This window comes from Dipodomys ordii, unplaced genomic scaffold (genome assembly GCF_000151885.1).
Source record: "Dipodomys ordii isolate 6190 unplaced genomic scaffold, Dord_2.0 Scaffold81, whole genome shotgun sequence".
In the NCBI taxonomy this organism is placed as follows: domain Eukaryota; kingdom Metazoa; phylum Chordata; class Mammalia; order Rodentia; family Heteromyidae; genus Dipodomys; species Dipodomys ordii.
Genome location: NW_012267297.1, coordinates 2,518,264 through 2,539,908, shown reverse-complemented (window position 1 = coordinate 2,539,908; position 21,645 = coordinate 2,518,264). Strand labels below are relative to the sequence as shown.

The window sequence follows — 21,645 nt, the reverse complement described above, 5'->3', positions numbered from 1 at the left end:
TCCCTCCCTCCCTTCTTCCCTCCCTTCCTTCCTTCCTATCTTTCTTTCTTTTGCTGGTCCTGGGGCTTGAACTCAGGGCCTGGGCGCTGTCCCTGGGCTCTTTCACTCAAGGCTGGCGCTCTACCACTTGAGCCACAGCGCCACTTCTGGTTTTCTGGTGGTTCATGGGAGATCAGAGTCTCACGGACTTTCCTGCCCGCGCTGGCTTTGAACCGTGATCCTCAGATCTCAGCCTCCTGGGTCGCTGGGATGACAGGCGTGAGCCACAGGTGCCTGGCTCCTTCCCTTTCATTCACGGCTGTTTTCTGTCTAAATAACAGTGCCATGGATTTTCCCCTTCCCCTTTCTTCCCCTGGCTGGTGGCATTTGTGTTTTCAGTGTTCAGACACTGGCTGGTTTTCTACTCATTTTATTTTCCTTGTGATGGTGTGAGAATTGACGGGCTGTGGGCTGGGTGTGTGTGTTTGGCTCTCGAGGAGAGGTCAGGAAGCGTTCAATCAATAAGAGAAAAAGAGAATAAAAACGATCTGACGCGTTCAATTGTATCAACTTGGTAAAATATGGTTTCGTGGACCTTAGCCCTGTGAGTTGAAAAGCTCAGGGTCCATGTCTTAACTGACCTGTCCATGTCAATCTAACTGAAAGCCTTCACCAATTACAAGCCTTTCCTGTCGATCGGTTTGGGTGTTACAGTTTTAAGGACGAGGCTGCATGATTTCTGCAGCCAGAAATAGTTCATTTGAAAACATACAGCCGCTACCAGTGGCTCCCACCTCTCATCCTAGAGACTCAGGAGGCTGAGATCTGAGGATCGCGGTTGGAGGCTGGTCTGGGCAGGAAAGTCCGTGAGACTCTGAGCTCCAGTGAATCACCCCCAAAAAAGCCAGACATGGAGCTGTGGCTCAAAGTGGTAGAGCACTGGCCTTGAACAAAAGAGCTCAGGGACAGCGCTCAGGGCCTGAGTTCAAGCCCCAGGACTGACAGAAGGAAAAAAATTACACACACACACACACACACACACACACACACACATTTGCATATATGCAATAGACTAAGAAATACTTCTCTGTTGTATCAGTTGACTTACATTGCGATCAATTCCTTTGACACACCAGGCAGGATTTAGAGGAAGATGGCAAGTCTTTACATCTTGAAAGAATTCTTCTAACCTGCCTATCTCTTCCTCCAGGACTTCCTGTGAGAGAAATAAATCATTAGGAAACAGAAGCACTTCAGAAGCCGTCAAACTGTTCCAAAAAGAAATGTGATCTAGCTTACGTAACTGGGACTCCCTCTGTTCATCATCTTGACAATACAAAAAAAAAGAAATTGTCAAGAGTTTGAGTCTTGCAAATTTTTCTTTTTCCTATTGATTAAACACCCTTTTTAGTTGTGCCAGAACTCAGGGCCTGGGTAATGTCCCTAAGGATTTTGTTTCTGTTTTGTTTGTGTTTGGCTCAAGGCTGGTGCTCTACCACCTGAATCACAGATCCACTTCTGTTTTTTTTTTGTGGCTCATTGGGGAGAAATGTCTCATGGACTTTCCTGCCCAGGCTGGCTTTGAACTGTGATTCTCAGATCTCCTGTGTAGTTGGGATGACAGGCGTGAGCCATCAGCGCCCGGCCAATCTTAAGAAAACTTTAACCTAGAATTTGTGCATTCTTACAACAGTCTAAGTTGTACTGATGTTTTAAGATGCACTGTCAGGGGTCCAAGTGTCTTTAAATTGGTCTTTTCACTGAGTACTGGTGGCTCACGCCTGTCATCCCAGCTACTCAGGAGACTGAGATCTGAGGATCACGGTTCAAAGCCAGCCTGGGTAGGAAAATCCATGAGACTCTTATCTCCTATTATTAACCACCAGAAAACTGTAAGTGGTGCTGTGGCTCAAGTGGTAGAGCGCCAGCCTTGAGCAAAAGCGCTCAGGGACAGCGCCCAGGCCCTGAGTTCAGGCCCCACGACTGGACCCCCCCAAAATAAATAAAACTTACTTGAACATACACACACACACACACACACACACACACACACACACACAATTCGTACTCTGTTAAGATTGATTTCCTGACACACCTGTCTTTGAGAGTCGCTGGCAGTTTTGACTTTTTCCGCAATGTCTCCCAGAAGGTGGACAAGTTTCCTCTCCTTGGAAAACTCCTCATTCAAGGCTTTTCCGACACAGAATTGGAAAGCAGCCAACAGCTTCTGGTACCAGCTTTGAAAATAAGGTTCATGGAGGGCATCCTTCAGCAGCCTGACACAAAGGAATTTTGGTAAATGGTAGATAAATCGATAGATGCACAGATAGACAGACAGACAGATAGATGATGGATAGATAGATAGATAGATGATAGATAGATGGATGGATGGATGGGTAGATGATAGATGGATGGATAGATAGATAGGTAGAGCTGATCTCTAGAGCTGAAAAAATTTAAGCACTTCTAGCAGAACATCTAGTGAGTACCTACTACTGTAGGTATTTTTATAGTTTAGGAGGGTGACAAATGTTGCTCGTTGTGTATGTGTGTGCGTGTGTGCACACGTGCATGTGTGTGTGCATGCATCTGCGTCAGCAGCAACCAATTTCCATCTGTCAGCGAATGCAATTCGAAAAGTAAAGAATCAATAAGAGACGGGGCAGGTTCTCATTCCCATTCATTTGCCCATATTCTATTTTCTCCTTCATTCTCTTAGGTCAAGAACAGCCTTTGACTTCTTGGAGATCATTTTGAGAAGTGGTTTCAACAGATTGGGTCCAGCATAAGCCCCTTCCCCTCTGTTTCTTTAAAAGATAATAATCACACATTTCTCCGTGATGAGGGTAATTCTTTCCTTATTATTTCTGCTTGATAACCTGGAGTATTGTCTGTCTGTCTGTCTATCATATATCTATCACATATCAATCATTATCTCTATTATCTATCTATCCATCTATTTCTGCCTATCTTCCTATCATCTATCAATCATCTATCAGCTTTCTTTCTTGAGATATCATCTGCCACCTGTCAATCATCTTTCCTCTTTCCTTCCTATTAACTCTTTACATTCTTGGATGGTCTGTACATGTCCTTACGCTGTGGGATTTTACCCACAGTGCTTGTGTTCAGAAGATGGTCCATAGAAATCCTAGTCTCCAAAAGACATCGCAGCAGCCTGGAAACTTCCATCCAATTGGGGGGAAAAACACTGAGGGGGAAAAAAGAGGGAGAAAAGCTGAAGGGTTTGAGGAGCAGCATGGCAGGTTGGAAATGCAAAGGTAAGAAAGGAGCATTTCAAGGTGCAGCATTTCAAGGTGTGGCACCTGGCCAAATTCTCCAGATCTATTAAGGCAAGAGCCAGCCAGCCGTGATTCAATTCCACAGGATCCCTGTGGCAATCCCCCCCAAAGGAAAAGTAAATGCATCAAATCTAGATGCTTCAAGAAGCTTGACACCCCTCACCCCCAGCGCTAGGCATGCTGGGTAGGCAGTAAGAGCCACGCATCAGGGATGAGAAAAACAGAGAAGGAAGTTATCTCAAGGAAGTAGATTCAGACAGAATCGTTGCATGCATGCAATGAGCATGATTTTTCTCTCCAACCTCCCCCCCCCTTTGGAAATGGAAGCTCATCTTCATATTTTTCATGGATACCGTGCTGGTGAAAATCACAGAGAAATGACAAGTTCATCAGTCAACCCACACAGGGCCGAAAAATATCATCTTATCAACCAGTTCTCTTTGCCTCCTGACTCCCTGCAGTCTTGCTCTTAATTTTAGCTTTGGAAAAATTATTATTATTATTACTATTATTATTATTATACCAGTCAAGGCCTAGGCATTGTCCTTGAGTTTTTTTTCTGCTCAAGGTCCTCTACAACTTGCGTCATACCTCCACGTCCTAGCTTTTTGGTGGTTCATGGGAGAGAAGAGTCTCATGGACTTTCTTGCCCGGGCTGGCTTTGAACCAGGATCCTCAAGATCTGAGCCTCCCGAGTTAGGTAGGATGACAGGCGGGAGCCACGGGGGCCCAATGTTAATTTTAGTTTGCAATAGAAGCACCCTAAAGGCAGCCTTTGAATTTTCTTTCTTTCTTTTTGCCCACTTTGTGGATTTCCTGTGGATGGAGAGGAGAAATATCCACTGACAGAAAAGAATACACAAGGGAGAAGGAAAGATCTGGGTCACTCCAGAGCTTTCTCTCCCATTTCCTGCCTTAGCTGCGGGTATTTTACACAAACAGATCAGGGAACAAGTATTTATGAAGTTCTTCAAGTTATGTTTACTCTGGAATAAATAAAGGCTGAAATCCAATATGGATTCCATATTAGATTCTCATCTTCCCATATGGAAATTGGATACCACATTCTGTATTTGCAATCCCATTGGATTTCCATAGGGAAATCTTGGATGTGAGGTTTCTGTTAAAACGGAATTGTACCCTCCCAAGCCTGGGACCCAATGATCAAAAAGAAAGAAAGAAACCCTGCACCCCAAATCCTGCCCCTCTTAAGAGTTGTTTGTGTCAGGTGTTTTAGACATAGAGATGAGAAAGGCTAATGAACATACTGAACTGAAAAAATAAAAACTGTCAGGAGCTCAGTGAATGAATTCGATGACTGATCATTGTCACCATACTATTCCAGGCTAAAAAGCAAAGCCACACACACACACACACACACACACACACACACACACCACAACTACCACCACCACCAACAGCAAACAACTGTAAAAGGAATGAAAATGGCTTTCTTTCATGGATCAGGACAAGTCTCAAAAGGTATTTCAGAATTGCTTTGATTCAGCTCATTTGAACACGTACATTCTTTCCCCAGTGTTGAGATTTTATTGCTATTGCATTATGAATAACACTTCTTTGTGTGTGTGTGCCAATCCTGGAGCTTAAACTCAGGGCCTGGATGCTGTCCTTGAGCTTTTTTTTTAAACCCAAGGCTGGTGCTCTACCACTTGAGCCATAGCTCCACTTCCAGCTTTTAGCTGGTTCATTGAAGATATGAGTCTCCTAGACGTTTTCTGCCTGGGTTGGCTTCAAACAGTGATCCTCAGATCTCAGCTTCGGGATATAGGCTTGAGCCACTGAAACGGGACATAATTCTGAGCACCTGCAGAATGAATAATGTGGTTTCTTTTATTTGTATTATTTTTGGAGGATGGAAGTCATTCATTCATTCCTCCTCCAGTTCTTCCTCATTTGGGAAATTGGAGCAGACACCATAAATCCTACAGACCTGGAGTCCTGTGGTTTGGTTTATGTGGACCAAAATGGAGCTGGGAGGTGGGGGTGGGGGGGTTATGGGACAGGAAGTGGAGGGGCGGGGCTAAGGGAAGACTGACAGCCTGGTGGAACTCTAGGCTTGAGGGATGTTTAAATCAGCCCCACGGATAACTCTACTTTTGCCCTGATTCATCACAAATATAGCCCTGAGTGCCTGTTTTTTTTGTTGTTGTTTTTAAGGATATAGTTATTTATTTATTTTTGGAATGCAGGTGCCATTGTTTTAAAGGCATGTGTTTTTTAAATAAATTTTCTCTTGAACAAAATTTCCTTAAAAACAAAAAACCAAAAACCAGCATGGCTATTTCCCTTTTTGCTTTCTAAATATTTCTTAAAAATAGCAACCCCAAAATGTATATATATATATGTGTATATATATGAATATATGTGAATATATATATGAATATATATACATATATACGTATATATACATATATATGTATGTATGTATGTATATATAATATATATATATATATATATATATATATATATATGTTTCTCTCCTCTTTACCCCTCAGCCTTTTGTTCTTGCCCAAGCCGCTGGGGAAAAGCTGGGTATTTCATCAGATTGTGCAGTGAACAATTTCCAAGTGTTTGAACTCAGCCAGAGAGGCAGGTTAGGTTGCTAAGGGCAAGGCCAACGCTGGCTTTGAAATGCTGAATCCTCCTGCAACTTCAGCCACACATCACCGCTGGACTGGCAGCTTCCCCCTTCGTCTCCACAGAAATTCCGAGACAGCGTGTTGTAGTCTGTGAACGCTATTCAAAGGTTGATTGCCTCCCGGGATATTTATCCCTGAGACATTGGGAGCTGTGTTTGATGTTCTAAGAAAGCTTTCTGGAACATTCTTGTTCATCTTCATGAAAGAACTCGGACTCTTGAAGTTGGCTAGACCCATTCAATCTCCTTCCTTTTGGAAACTAAATAAAGACTGTACCCATGTTCTCTGATTCTGTTTTCGCTTCCCGGACTAGTTTGATGTGATTATTATTTTTTTCTTCTTTTTCTTTGCTGGTGCTGGGCCTGGGCACTGTCCCTGAGCTTCTTTTGGCTCAAGGCTAGCTTTCTACCACTTGAGCCACAGCACCACTTTTGACGTTTTCTGAGTTGTTTATTGGAGATCGGAGTCTCATAGACTTTCCTGCCCAGGCTGGCTTTGAACCATGATCCTCAGATCTCAGCCTCCCGAGTAGCTGGGATCACAGGCGGGAGTTTACAGCTTGCAGCTTCTATTTTAATCTCTCCATGTGCAATGCCCGTAACTTTGACAGCTCTGTTATTAAAGCTGATTCTCCTATGCACTGACCTGCGTTGCTGTCCCAGGCATGCAAACCCTGAGCAAACAACACCAGAGCTGAATACGTTTGAAGTCAGGGAGTTGAGGGCAGACACAAAGATTTTATAACATCATAGGGGTGAGATTGGGGTCCATTGAGTTTTTTTTGGGGGGGGTGTCAGTTCAGAGTACAGGGCTCATAGATGGGTTTAGATACGCAAGGACATTTTTACATTTTATTTTCCTGAAAAATAGCTGTGTGTGTGTGTGTGTGTGTGTGTGTGTGAAACCTCTTGTTGTCCATTTGCTGGAGTCCATTGGGATCAATATTCTTTTCTATGATCAGAGATGCCTTTGTATTCCTCCCCTCAGAGTTTCCTCCTCGGGCCTCCCTGTGTGGATGTCTAGAGTCCTGTGTCACCTGTCCTGTCATTTTTAATTTTGACAAGCTAGGTAAGCCCTCACGGCTAGGACAAAGTTTATATGATACCAGAGAATCAGTATTTCTTTCAGATTTTTTTCCCCCATGCATGAGCAATTTTTTTCCAAAAGAAACAGAGGTATAAGTTCCAAACTCTGGTCTCTAGAAAGATGCATGGAAAGAACTTAGTTTGCATTCAGAAGACTTTTTTTTTAAATTATAAAAGCAACTTAACATGTTGTAAAAATGGCAAATTCCTTTAAATCACGTCTTTGTTGGCGCTGGTCGCCAGTGGCTCACACCTGTCATCCCGGCTACTCAGGAGGCTGAGATCTGAGGATCACAGTTCAAAGCCAGCCCAGGCAGGAAAATCCATGAGACTCTGATCTCCCATGAACCACCAAAATGCCAGTGCTGTGGCTCAAATGGTTGAGTACAAACACTCAGAGACTGGACCCAGGCCTTGGGTCCGAGCCCTAGGACTGGCACTCAGAATAAATAAAGTAAAAAGGGTTAAAGTGGGCATCTACAGGACCATAGTCAGATAAGCACACGGAATAGCTACTTTACATAGCCCTCAAGTCTAATCTGAAGTGTGATTCAGAGCAAGGTATGACTTGAACCCATTCACCATGGCTTTGCCAGGGACGGTGTACACACGGGCCGCTGATGGACGTTCATGACCGTGTTTATGGAAGGATTTCCCGTCACCAGCTCCACTCCTTTCATTTCCCAGACTGCCCTGTGCTGCAGCTGCAGCTGCAGACCCCGGGAACTGGGAACCGGCAGGTAAGAAGTCTTTTGCAGAAATCTCTGCCTGCTGGTGGCTAGCTCAGAATTCGAATTCGGAGCAATAGAGACCAAGGCTACAGAGAGAGAGAGAGAGAGAGAGAGAGAGAGACAGACAGACAGACAGACAGAGACACAGAGACACAGAGAGAGACAGAGACAGAGAGAGACAGAGACAGAGAGAAACAGAGACAGAGAGACAGACAGACACAGAGTGAAAGACAGAGAGAGACAGAGACAGAAACAGACAGAGACAGAGACAGAAACAGACAGAGAGAGGAGAGAGAGACAGAGAGAGACAGAGACAGAGAGAGACAGACAGACATAGAGGTGCGTGCAACATGGTGAGGTCTATTTTCCGTAAGAAGCAAGTGGACGCTGGCTGGTAATAAAGTTGGACTCTGCTCTGTGCAGACTTGTTTTCTCTCTCTCTTATTAGCTAATGGCACAGAAATTTCTAGAAATGAGATGGTCTTGTTGGAAAGATGGATGGTAGGATTTCACGAGGTCCTAAGTACAGGGGAGTGAAACTGGTCTGCTTTGTGTCTGAGCAGTCACTCATGGCCTTACTTACGGCTGATTTCAGCCGCTCAAGGCCCTAGCAATAGAGGGCGCATTTGCTGCGGGAAGCTTTGTGTTTCTCTGTGGTCTTCGGGGCAGCCTGGTGGGGGAAAGCTGACAGCTTCCATTTGACTCCATGTCTGAGCTAGTGTTTGCCAAAGGGAGCGAACAGTGTATCACAGTACTGTCCTGTCCTATAATCCACAACATAGAACGGATACATTAATAATATTATTCACATATTAATTATTCAAATATTGTTATTCAAAATAAGACTTCAAGGTCATTTAAATATTCAACGTAATCTTTAAAATTAATATGTAAATACCATTAATTATGATTGCCAATTATATTTCTTATATATCATTTAACAAATCAATATATACTTAATTAAGATATACTTAATTAAAAGATAATTAATATATAATTAATTAAAATACATCAATAGATAATTAATTATATTTTAATTAATTATATATTAAGCAAGATATAGCTAATATGTAATTGAGTAATACATAAAACATTACTGTATAGTGAATGATCAATTATATTAATAACATGCAATACATTATTATTACTTGTACAATTAATTAACATATCAAAATAATTAATGGTATTCTAGTATTTTAACAATTATTTATATTATATAATATTGACATCTTACAGTAATATTGAAATATCAAAACTACTCTATAATATTAGTCATTAATTAATAATGAAATATTTAGGATACTTTGTAATACTTGTGACCTTTCTACCTTAGAATTAAAATCTCTTAGATCTGTTACTACAACTGGCCTCTACATGGTACCGTACATATTCTTTCCAATCAGACCGTGAAATCTGCATCCTGTGTGATGAAATCTTGCATTGGGAGACAGACTGTGACCACCAATGAGACGCTGAGCATCTGATGACTTTGAAAGGCATCAGTCCTGCAATCAAACACTGATGAGCATGACTATGAACGCTAATTAAATAAGGACAAATCAAATGTATCCTGATTAACAATTACTGGATGTATTTTTTAATGCTTGATAGACAAACTATTTTTTTATTCTTGTACAATGTTAGGTTGAAAGAACATGTGTTAGAAATGATAACCTTCCCTTCCCTCCCTCCCTCCCTCCCTTCCTTCCTCCCTCCCTTCCTTCCTTCCTTCCTTCCTTCCTTCCTTCCTTCCTTCTCTCCCCCTCCTTTCTTCCCTTCCTCCCTCCCTCCCTTCCTTCCTTCCTTCTCTCCCTCTCTCCTCTCTTCCCTCCCTCCCTCCTTTCCTCCCTTCCTCCCTCCCTTTCTCCCTTCTTCTTTCCCTTCCTCCCCCTTCCTTCCTTCCTTTTCCTTCCTTTTTTCCATCCTTTTCTCCCTCCCTTCCTCCTTCCCTTCTCTCCTCCCTCCCTTCCTCCCTTCCTTCCCTCCTTCCTTCTCTCCCTCCCTTCCTCCTTTCTTTCCTTTCTCCCTCCTTTTCCCCCATCTCCTTCCTTTCCCCCCTCCCTCCCTCCCTCCCTCCCCTCCCTCCCTCCCTTCCTTCCTTCCTTCCTTCCTTCCTTCCTTCCTTCCTTCCTTCCTTCCTTCCTTCCTTTTCTTTCCTTTGGTTTGTTCCCTTTTGTCACTGTTTTTGAGTTCTGTACTTTTGTCTCCTATGTAAGTTTATCTGATTTGGGGAGGGGAAGGTGGGAAACAGTGGGCTAAAGGGTGAACTAATCCAGCAATGACACTCACTAAATGTTATGTTGGAAATGAACTATAAAACTTGAGGCAGGGGGTGGGGGTGGGTGGGGTGGACAGAGGGGAAAGACTGGGAGAGAACGAGGGAGGGGGTGACACTGTTCAAAAAGAACCATACTTATTATCTGACTTACGTAACTGTAACCCCTCTGTACAGCACCTTCCCAATGAAATTTTAATTAAAAAACGAAGAACAACAACAACCAAACCAAACAAGCATCCATCTTGGCCTAGAAGATGCTAAGCCACAAATAACCGGCAGCATTCCAAGCAGGCCCTGAATCGGAACACTAATTAAAACTTGCATTTTGAAAGCTAATTGAGCTGTGTTCACTCACACGGATCATTTCAAGAGGAAATGACTTTCTCTCCCTCTCTTTCTCTCTCTTAATTAAAAAGAATAAAACAAAGCTGACAGGCGCTTGCGTTCTGTGGCTTTCCAATGCCTGTTCACAATCAACACCTGTGAGGGATTCCTGAGGGTGCTGTTGGGTAGCAGTGCTAAGTTCCCTGTGAGAAGAGTGTGTCATCCACGCGTCCGTTCAACCTGCGCCTCTCCCCCCTCCATCCCCACCGCCCAGCCCCAGGTCCAGGACGTCAGTTATTCAAAACTCAGGTCACGGAAGTGTCTTTGTACCACCAAGGCCAAACCATAGTCACGGAAGAGCTTTTACATACTGTGAGGATTCAAAGGTCTATGTATAAAAGCTACTGTCACCAGAGCAGCATGGTATTCAAATACCAACAGACAGACCATCACCCAAGGGGGTAGGATAGTAAGCCTGGAGATTATGCTGAACATATATATGAACATATGCATATATGCATACACATATACATAGACATAACATGCATATACATATGCATACATATATACCTATACATACATATGCACATATTCATATATACATATACTTACACACACACACACATATGGCACTTAATTTCCAACAGAAACTCCAAGAAGACTCCAGGGCTGGGTGGAAAGATGGCTGTCTGTGCAAATGGTAGGGAAAAGATGTTGTAATCCCCATGTAAAAGACTGAACTTGAACACGGAGAGAGCGAGGGAGAGGTGACATTGTCCAAAAAGAAATGCACTCTTTCCCAACTTGTAGAACTGTCACCACCCTGCACACCACCTGTAGCACAACGATCTCATAAACAGAATGGAATGGGACCCCATCTCTGACCATGCAATAAAGCGAATGACAGAAAAATTAGGCCGGGTGCTGTGGCTCATTCTTGTCATCCCAGCTACTCAGGAGGCTGAGATTGGAGGATCACGGTTCAAAGCCAGCCCAGGCAGAAAAGTCTTTGAGACTCTTATCTCCAGTGAACCACCAGAAAACTGGAAATGGAGCTGTGGCTCAACTGGAAGAGCACCAGCCTTGAGTGAAAGAGCTTAAGGACAGCGCCCAGACCAGAGTTCAAACCCCATGACCAACAATAACATAAAATAAAATAATGAAGCAGCAGATGAGTAGTATCTACATTCTGTGTCGCTCTTGGTCACAGACATGGCTGAAGTGATCTATGTTCCCTACTTTTATTGTTTCTGAGCAGATGCTATCTTTAGGTTAAAAGTGCAAACGATGGGGTAGGTAAAGAGAAGAAAAATGAACTCTCCCTTCCTTTTTCCCTGTGCCCATTTTTTTTCTCTCCCTGTGCAAAACTCTCTCTGCTGGGTTTCTTTTTGTCCTCTGAAAATTAGTTTTCAAAAAAAATGTCACTAGGAAACAAAAATGAATATAATCAATAGATTGGTGTAATGAACATGTGAATACAATTTTAAATGTGGGAAAAAAATATTTTTTTCACCCTGGGAAAATAAACACATACCTCTAACCACGTACCACATGCACGATGCAACCATCTATCTTGGGGTAGTTTAATGTCCATAGCTAGATTGTGTTCTCAAAGAAATCACATTTATTTGCATGCGTGTCGAAGACTTTCCATTCAAGGTTTTGATTTTGTACCATTACTGGGGCTTGAACTCAGGGCCCGGGCTCTGTCCTTAAGCTTCTCAAGGTTGGTGCTCTACCATTTAAGCCGCAGCACCACTTCCAACTTTTTGGTGATTCACTGGAGATCAGAGTCTCACGGACTTTCCTGCCCCAGGCTGGCTTTGAACTACCATCCTCAGATCTCAGCCTCCTGAGAAGCTGGGGTGACAGGCGGGAGCCACCGGTGCCTGGCTTTATCTGATTTTAAGTTCCATGCTTAGCAGTGAGGTATATTGTAACACTAATCACACTCATAACATGAGAACACCAATGAATCATTGGTGGTTCACCGGATGGTGAAATGGCGGCCCTGATGGAATTTTCTTCCCCATCTGAGGAGCTGTGAGACTCCAGCTGTGATTCCAGCCCAGGCCCTGGGGCCATCTTGGATGGAATGGTTTTCCTGCTGGGTGATGCATTCTCTTGGGGGTCTCGTCTTGATCACTGGGGGCTATTTTCCATTTGCAGTTCCCAGGCAGAAGCCTTTCAAAGGAGCCAGGAACCAGGGATGTTTCCGTTTGGATTTGCTTCTGTCTTGGCGTGGGAGTGAGATGGTAGAGGTTTGGGGAACGTGGAGACACATCTCGAGCAGCTACCTGTGAACGGGGTGAGTTTTCTCCTTCCGATGAGTCTCTCACGGTTGCCCGCTTACTCTGAGGCTTGAGTGTTGCAAAACACTGTCTCCAAAGGTCGAGAAAGGAGTCCGGAGCTTGTTGATCTGCTGATTTCATTTATTGTGTCTTTTTTTATTCCCATTGCAAATGCTTATGTTAGTTGCTATTGTCAGCCATGGGACTCGAACTCAGGGCCTGGGTGCTGTCCTTGAGCACTTTTTTTGTTCGAAGCTAGAGCTCTACCACCTGAACTACAAATCTGCTTCTTGTTTTAGGTGGTCAATATATTACACATATTATATGTGATCATAGATTATATAATATATATTATGCATATTTTATACAATATGTATTATTTTATATATTCCAAAGTTGTATAATATGTAATTTATATTATATATGATGTTATATGTCATATAAATTATATGACAGTATATATGCATTATATGTCATATATAATATAAATATATATGATGGAGTATAAATACATCTATATATAAAGGTATAGATACAGATATTTATATATTAAATATATTAGATATAGATATCTATGTATTATATATGACATAGGTCATCTATTGACAGTCTATCTATGTATCTATATCTGTATATCCATACCTATATATCTAATATATTGAAATCTATCTAAAGATATCTAGATATAGCTATATATTATATATGACATATATGCATCATATATAATGTAACATATATATCACACACCTATATAATATATTGATATTTACCTATAGATATCTAGATATAGCTATAAATATATGATATATAGACCTCATATATGTGACATATACCGTATATATAATAGATAATAGGACATATATATTATGTTATATGTATAAAGAAATTAATATATATCTAAATATCTATACCTCTATATGTACAGATCGCATATAAAGAGATATCTATATGATACGTGTATCTTGTGTGATGGATCATTTCCGTAAAGGCTTGAAGAATGGGTGGAGAAAATAATGGAAGAGTGGCGTACCGCAGTACCTTAGTATCTCCGGGTCCCCGGCCCGCCTGTCTTCCCTGGGGTGTCCGTGGCTGGCCGGCCCGCTGTACCCTGGCCTCCACTGTCTGCAGCTTTGGTTCATCTTCTGAGAGTCTGAATATCCTCAGTTCACTCTGTCCCTGGCGTGTGCACGACCAGCAGCTTCAATAAGAAGCAAACCCCCCTGGGCAAAGAAGCCGGCCCAGCTCTGCGAGCTCTGTAAGTTCTCCACACTCCTGACATTTCGGGGGACCTATGCACACGACGCCCCAGTTTACTCCGCAAAGCCGTGCCTGTGTCGGGATGATTTGCTCCACTTTGCAGGTGACTGAGCTCAGACAGGCGTAGCCCGGTTATATTACACAGTCTGTGGAGAGAGGGTCGGGCATCAGGCAGACTTATCAGCTCTGGAAGGGATTTGCTGCATCTGCTCACCGTGGCTGGTGGAGAAGGTGTCGTGTCTAGCAAAGCAAGGAGCCCGATTCTAGTCATCACGAGCCACATCTGGCTGAAATCTCCACATCTGGGTTTGGGTGCCTGACAAATAATAATAACACCCTAGGAAGTTTTAGCAGGCAAAGAACAATCAAGAAGTTTTCTTTCTCTTGCCCCTACATTTATGACACACAGACTGAGCTAGCAAACCAAATGGCCAGGAAAGCAAGAAAAAATCACCGGTGCCTTTCAGCGAAGCCAGCTTTTGATGAGCAGAGATAAAAGGGAAAAGGTCAGCCTGGAAAATCAAGGGGTTTTCCTGACTCACGGCACACAAAGAGCTCCAGATCCTCATAACTCAGGGGGAAGAAAAAAAGAAGGGAAATGGAGGAGGGGAGGGGAAACACAATCAGGAGCTGTTCAATAATTTCCCAGCGTTCCTAGGGTGTGTCAGCACAGAGTGTTATATTTGCAAAGGGAACCAGTGAATCTGTCGCTGGCTGCCATCTTGGTCTGAAGTGCTTTTGGCTAAGTGTGTTCTACCATGGTTTAAAGGCATACTCTCTTTAAGTCAGTTAAAAGCTCTCTGCCCTGCACCCATCAATCGGGTAACGACATGAGACCACTTGAGGAATGTATTTCCCAGCATGCCACATTCAACCTCTTCCAACTCTAGAGAGCTAGTGAGTCTTACTTATTTGTTTTTGGCTCAAAGAAGAGTAAAATGATGATTCCAATACACAGAGGCAAGACTTTCAAGCCAATAGGAATTGTGACAATGACTAGTTTTTATATTATTATTATTATTATTTTGTTTTTGTCAGTCCTAAGACTTGAACTCAGGGCCTGGGCGCTGTCCCTGAGCTCTTTTGCTCAAGGCTGGCGCTCTACCACTTGAGCCACAGCACCACTTCCAGTTGTCTGGTGGTTCATTGGAGATAAGAGACTCACAGACTTTCCTACCCCGGGGTTGGCTTCCAATTGCGATCCTCAGATCTCAGACTCCAGAGTAGCTGGGATGACTGGCGTGAGCCACCCATACCCTGCCAGATTACTTCTTCCTATGTACTTCACAGCAGTACTAAAACTTAGGTGACACTGTGAACTTAATTTTCAAGTGACATGGGGTTTAGACCTCTGTCAGATAAAATGGACGGAAAATGAATATTCTATTTATATTTACTAAAACAACCGTGCTAATGAAATTGTTTTTGGACCAATGGCTGTATAAAAGAGGGTATATCATTTTTCTTCACTTTTTGCAAATACCTAGCACTTTTTCTTTCAGATTTCTTTATGTGTGTGTGGAGGGGAGGGAGGAAGGAGGGAAAGCAAAGTGATATTGTTTCCAGAACTTGCTGTTCGCTGAGATGGTGTCCCGCAGACACTTTTGTGAAAAACACCTTGATAGAAAGAGGAAGCCAGCGGATGGATGGGAAATGCTAGTGACACCTATCTTCCCTTCACGGAAAGAGGGAAGCGATAATTTCTTAGTTATTATGAGGCCAAGGTAAAACAGAAAAACAAAAGGTGAATTTATAGCGATATCGTGATTCTGGAAAGCGAAGGATGGATGATTTCGTCTTGGAGAAAACATCTGACATGAAAGTGAGGGGAAAGAGGGAGGGAGAGAAAGAGAGAGAGAGAGAGAGAGACAGACAGACAGACAGAAAGTGAGAGAGAGAGCAGTTACTCTCTGCTGTATCCATTTGCATGTCTTTCTCATTGTTTAAAGCTGACAGAATGACAGCACACAGTTCTTATTTTTATTTTTTGGTTGTGGGACTTGAACTCAGGACCTGGGTGCTGTTCCTGAGCTCTTTCACTCAAGGCTGGTGCTCTACCACTTGAGCCACAGCTCCACTTCCAGTTTTCTGGTGGTTCATTGGAGATCAGAGTCTCATGGACTTTCCTGCCCAGGCTGGCTTTGAACCACGATCCTCAGATCTCAGCCTCCTGAGTAGCTGGGATTACAGGTGGGAGCCACAGGTGCCCGGTGATCATTTTGTTTTTGGTTCCCAATCATTCAACACCTCAAACCTTTTGTCCCAGGAATAAAAGGATTGTCATGGACATTATGTTCTCAATGTACGTGTTCATATCAGCCAGAGAATAACAGTTATCAGGAGCAATATATTTTATAGAAAAGGTGAGAAGGACACTTATAATTTCAAGTTACTGGATGCAGAATTATTATTATTACTATTATTATTATTGCTTCTTTTCATATAGTTCCCTCATTTGAGAAATGGTTCCTAAATTCTAGGTAAGAAGAAAGCTCAGATAATACAGTCCTCACAGTTCATGTTCACAGGTGAACACAAAGCCAGGTGGCTTGAGGGGAGGGGCAGGAGGAGGGAGGAGAGAGGGGGAGATGGAGAGAAGGGGTGATGTGGGTCAAGATGCATTGTCCTCATAACCTGATCTATTGAATGGAAACCCTTCTGTAGAACTACTTAAAGATTGGTCATTTTCAAGCCGGGCACTGGTGGCTCACACCTGTCATCCCAGCTACTTAGGAGGCTGAGATCTGAGGATCATGGTTCAAGGCCAGCCTGGGCAGGAAAGTCTATGAGACTCTCATCTTCAATGAACCACCAGAAAACCAGAAGTGGCGCTGTGGCTCAAGTGGTAGAGCATTAGCCTTGGGCTGAAGAGCTCAGGGACAGAGCCTATGTATCCAAGTGCGTTTGAATGTGTCTGAGGGGTTTCAAACTCCCTTCTCTCTAGCTCTGCCCTTCCGTGGTAGATCCAGTGCCCAGCTCCCTGCTGGTCCAGGCTCCTGAAATCACCATGCCAACACTCTGGAGGGCTCTCTCCCATCCCCCTCTCGGCCCCAGCCTGCACGTGCACAGCTGGGCCTGAGCGATGCTGGCTCATTCCACTCAGGAGTCATGCATGGCACATCTGTAACCAAGCCCAGGCCTGGCCTAGATTCAGCTGAGATGCCAGTCAATAATACAGGAAGGGGGGGAAAATCCCTGCACACACACACACACAGAATGGTTCCAATGGGAGCTTCCTCTCCGGTGGTTCCCATATTCGGGGTTTTATTTTATTTAAGATTTTTCTTTTTCCCAGTGATAACAATTTCCTAGCACATACACGTTGACACTAATATTCTCTTCCTTCATTAAGACTTAATAATGGGAGTATATACTTAAATAAAAGAAGCCGGCGGTGATGCTCATCCAACCATGACCTTGCCTGCTGCAGTTTGTAAAAGCAGGTGCATTGGGCACTTTGGACCTGTGGGGTTTTTACTGCAGCTTAAAAATATCTGCAAAAAGGACAGAGCTAATAAATAGAAAGCTCATGGAAGGGGAGTATTTTTTCCCAGCTGTGTATCAGACAAGGACCTCAGATCTAAAATATACTTAGAGTTCAAAACAATTAATGCCTCCCCCCCAAATAAACTCTCAAAGAATCAACAACCCAGTTATTAAATCAGAAAAGAACCTTATATCTAAAATATACTTAGAGTTCAAAATGATTAACACCTTCCCCCAAATAAACCCTCAAAGAATCAGCAACCCAATTAATAAATGGGCTAAAGAGTTAAAGAGGGACTTCTCAGAGGACGAAGTAAGCATGGCCAAATAGGAAGAGATGTTCAACATCTCTGGCCATAAAAGAAACACAAATCAAAACCACATCGAGATTCTACCTCAACCCAGTTAGAATGGCCATTATCAAGAAAACCAACAATAACAGATACTGGTGGGAAGGTGGCCAAAAGGGAACACTACTACACTGTTGGTGGGAATGTAAACTTGTTCAACCACTCTGGAAAGCAGTATGGAGATTCCTGAAAAGACTAAGCATAAAGCTCCTCTATGCAATCCTACTCCTGGCATTTATTCAATTGACCACAAACCAGGCCACACTAAAGCCACCAGCACAACCATGTTCATTGCAGCATTTTTTTACCTTAGCCAAGATACGGAATCAGCCCAGATGCCCCTCAGTGGACAAATAGATCAAGAAAATGTAGTGTAGACACACAATGGAATTCTATGCTTCCATAAAAAATAATGATACAAGGAAATAGAAAGACTTGGAAAAAAATTATATTAAGTGAAGTAAGCCAGACCCAAAGAAACATAAGTTGCATGATTTCCCTCATTTGTGGTAGCTAGAATGTGCCTATAAATCTACAAGTAAACACACTGGATGGTTAAAAAAAAGAAACCACTGGGACATGATAAATATACAGGTCTCTAAACATTCACACAATGAGCCCAAAGGAGGATAATCTTAGGAGAGGATCATAAAGGTGCAATAACAATGTGTATAAAATAATGTTTTATGAAATGAACTCCAACAAATTGAAATGAGATTTTGTGGTTGTTGTTTTTCTCCTTTTGTCTTATTTGTTCTTTCACCTATCTATCTCTGGGAAGTTGGGGGGGGACACAGAAATGGGGACCAGAGGTGGTCCTCATTGGACACCATGTGGAAAATGAACTCTGCTCCTCATGGGTGGGGATGGGAGGGAAAAACTGGGGGAGAGAGCGAGGGACATGGTCCAAAGAGAAACGTGCTCATGATCTGACAGATGTCACTGTCACCTCTCTGCATGTCACTTTTATCATCACAAAAAAATACATTAAAACCATGCATTGCTTCTGCTCACAGAAAGTGGTAAATAAAAACTTATTGCTCCAAACAACCACATGTTCACTTGTTAATAGAATGATGAAGGGTCTAAAAAAAGAATCTGCAAAACACAAAGAATCTATCCTGTTGAAGATGTACAGAGATTTTTTTTTCTCATTATTTCCTGAGCCATGCAGAATAAGTATTTATGTAGCAGGGACACCACATTAAGTCTTATTAGAGAATCCACGGTCGGTTAAATATTCAGGTCATCTGACGCCATTTTATAGGAGGGATGTGGCATCTCCTGGAGAGAGGGTAGAGTCTCCCAGGAAGATCTTGGGCATAGTCTAAGGCATAACTGTCCATATACCTCTTCCTCTGTTCCAGCCAAATCAAAACAGAGTAAAAGTAGGGGTTCGGCTGCAAATTGAAGCATAGAAAATCTTCAGACTCATCAAAGCGCACACAGAGAAAGAGGCGAGCCAAAATGTGCTCCATTTACACTTGGCAAAAAAGCTTGGCTCTCTAGGAAATTTCCAACAGGAAGAGTGGAAAAAAAAAAATATATATATTAGTGATCACATCCCAATGTTTGCAATGAGTGTTGCAAAGAAATGCGGTGCGTGCGTGCATGTGTGTGTGTGTGTGTGTGTGTGTGTGTGTGTGTGTGTGGTGGGGGAGGGGAGGAATGTCCTGGGGCTGGAGTGACAGCTCTACTTCCGGCATTTGGATGATTCATTCCCGTCCAAATGGGGGAGAAGGAGGGTGGAAGGGTGCTGTGCATCAAGATGTAGTGTCCTCATCACCTGCCATCTTGAATTGATACCCTTACTGGACAACTACTTGAAGATCGTTTGGAAAAGCAAATACGAATAATGATAAGAGCAATGATAATCACAAGGAGAAGGATTCCAACGGTCGACCCTTGAAGTTGAGGCTGTTATCCATTATAAGGTCTGCAGCTGCCCGGAGAAGATTACATTACATTGCAATTGAAATGGTCCCCCTCTCCTGTTGGAAATGAGCTCACCAGTACAGCCGATGAGCCAGCCGAACGCTCTGCAAAGAGCGATGCAGTAAGAGGTCCACCAGAGGGCTTTCGAGGCTCCACTCAAACTTCACAGCCTGAGGGAAGACACAGAGAACTTTAACTCCCCTTCTTCACCCCAACCCCTCCATTTGTCTCCGACCCTGAGACTCGAACTCAGGGCCTGGAAGTGGCTCTACCACTTGAGCCACAGCTCTAATTCTGCTTTGCTGGTGGTTCATTGGAGATAAAAGTCTCACAGGCTGTCCTGCCCCCAGGCTGGCTTTGAACCATGATCCTCAGATCTCAGCCTAGCTGGGATGGCAGGCGTGAGCACCGGTGCCCGGCTAGGGTTGAGTTATCTGCTGGGCCGAGTTGTAATATTCTTCTGAAGGAGTCAATTGTTGGTTCACTGGGAACCTTGGAGAGGATCTTTAAGCCCCCAGACTTCGCAGGGCTCACCTGAACCAGCTGTGGAAGGTACTCCTGTAGTTCATCGTTCGGGAGTCGGTCTAGCTGATCAACCGCCACTTTGCGGATTTCTTGATCTGGGAAACTGACAGAGGAGACACAGGGCTATCAAGATGTGGACAGGAAGGGAGAAATCACATGGACACTTTACCCAGTGACAGAATCTCACCTTACAGCTAGGGGCTAAGCACCAGCTAAGGGATCCTTAGCACTAAATCATCATCATCATTATTGTTGTTGTTGTTATTTTTTGGTTGGTTGTGGGTCTTGAACTCTGGGCCTGGGCGCTGTCCCTCAGCTCTTCAGTTCAAGGCTGGCGCCCTACCACTTGAGCCACAGCTCCACTTCAGGTTTTCTGGTGGTTCACTGGAGATCAGAGTCTCACCCACTTTCCTGCCCAGGCTGGCTTCGAACCATAATCCTCAGATCTGTCTCCTAAGTATCTGGGATTACAGGCATGAGCCACCAGCACCCAGCAAATCATTGTTATTATTTTCCTATATTCCAAACTCATGCAATGCTGTAGTAGAAAGCTCTTTGGCCTGGATTTGTGTGTGTGTGTGTGTGTGTGTGTGTGTGTGTGTGTGTGTGTGTGTGTGCTGGTCCTGGATTTGAACTCAAGGCCTAGGCGCTGTCTCTGATCTCTTTCACTCAGCCTGGTGCTCTACCACTTAAGCCACAGCGCCACTTCTGGTTTTCTGGTAGTTAACTGGAGATTAGAGTCTCACAGACTTTCCTGCCTGGGGCTGGCTTCGAACCCTGATCCTCAGATCTCAGCCTCCCAAGCAGCTAAGATAACAAACATGAGCCACTGGTGCCTGGATGAACTTTTCTTCCTTTAAACGTTATAACCATAAGAACTGGTGAGGTCTGTAGGCCAGGCACAAATTGGGAAGTATTGCTGAAGTTGGAGATTTTTGCACAGCAGCACGCATACGCACACACACACACACCACACACACACACACACACAGAGTCAGAGAGCAGAAGGGTCGGATAAAAATGTGTCGCTAGAAGGTCGGCTTCTTTATTTCTTTAATTGCATTAAGACTTTAGATTTCATCTGCCTAAATGCAATTGACTCGCATGCATTACTCTCAATTACGGACGCGTTTGTCTGGAAGCTTATGAGAAGTGTCAAGGTCGACTCAAGGATGTTTTGCAGGCTTGGCAAAAATAGGTGCTTGCTACACTTAGAGGCCTGAACGATGCTTTTAGGTTCGATTCCAGTCAGCCCAGCTCTCTTTTTGAACCTTTTTTTCTGACCATAAAGGAAGGTAAAGTGCACGCACACACACACACAGACACATATCATAAAAATAACCCCGAATGTAAACTTGTTCAACCACTTTGGAAAGCAGTATGGAGGTTCCTCAAAAGACTCCACATAGAGCTCCCCTATGACCCAGCAATCCCACTTTTGG

At 43.4% G+C, this 21,645-nt stretch overlaps 1 protein-coding gene across 1 annotated transcript in view; it reads right to left on the bottom strand.

Annotated features, from left to right (window-relative positions):
• The window catches only part of Pik3c2g (phosphatidylinositol-4-phosphate 3-kinase, catalytic subunit type 2 gamma), a 153,051-nt gene that overhangs the window by 55,863 nt on the left and 75,543 nt on the right, over positions 1 to 21,645 (bottom strand). The window contains exons 15-18 of the mRNA XM_013025051.1: positions 20,213 to 20,306; positions 19,754 to 19,848; positions 2,075 to 2,255; positions 1,088 to 1,195 (exon numbers count right to left, since the gene is read on the bottom strand). Coding sequence (XP_012880505.1) covers positions 1,088 to 1,195; positions 2,075 to 2,255; positions 19,754 to 19,848; positions 20,213 to 20,306 — 478 coding nt within the window. The remainder of the gene's footprint in view (positions 1 to 1,087; positions 1,196 to 2,074; positions 2,256 to 19,753; positions 19,849 to 20,212; positions 20,307 to 21,645) is intronic.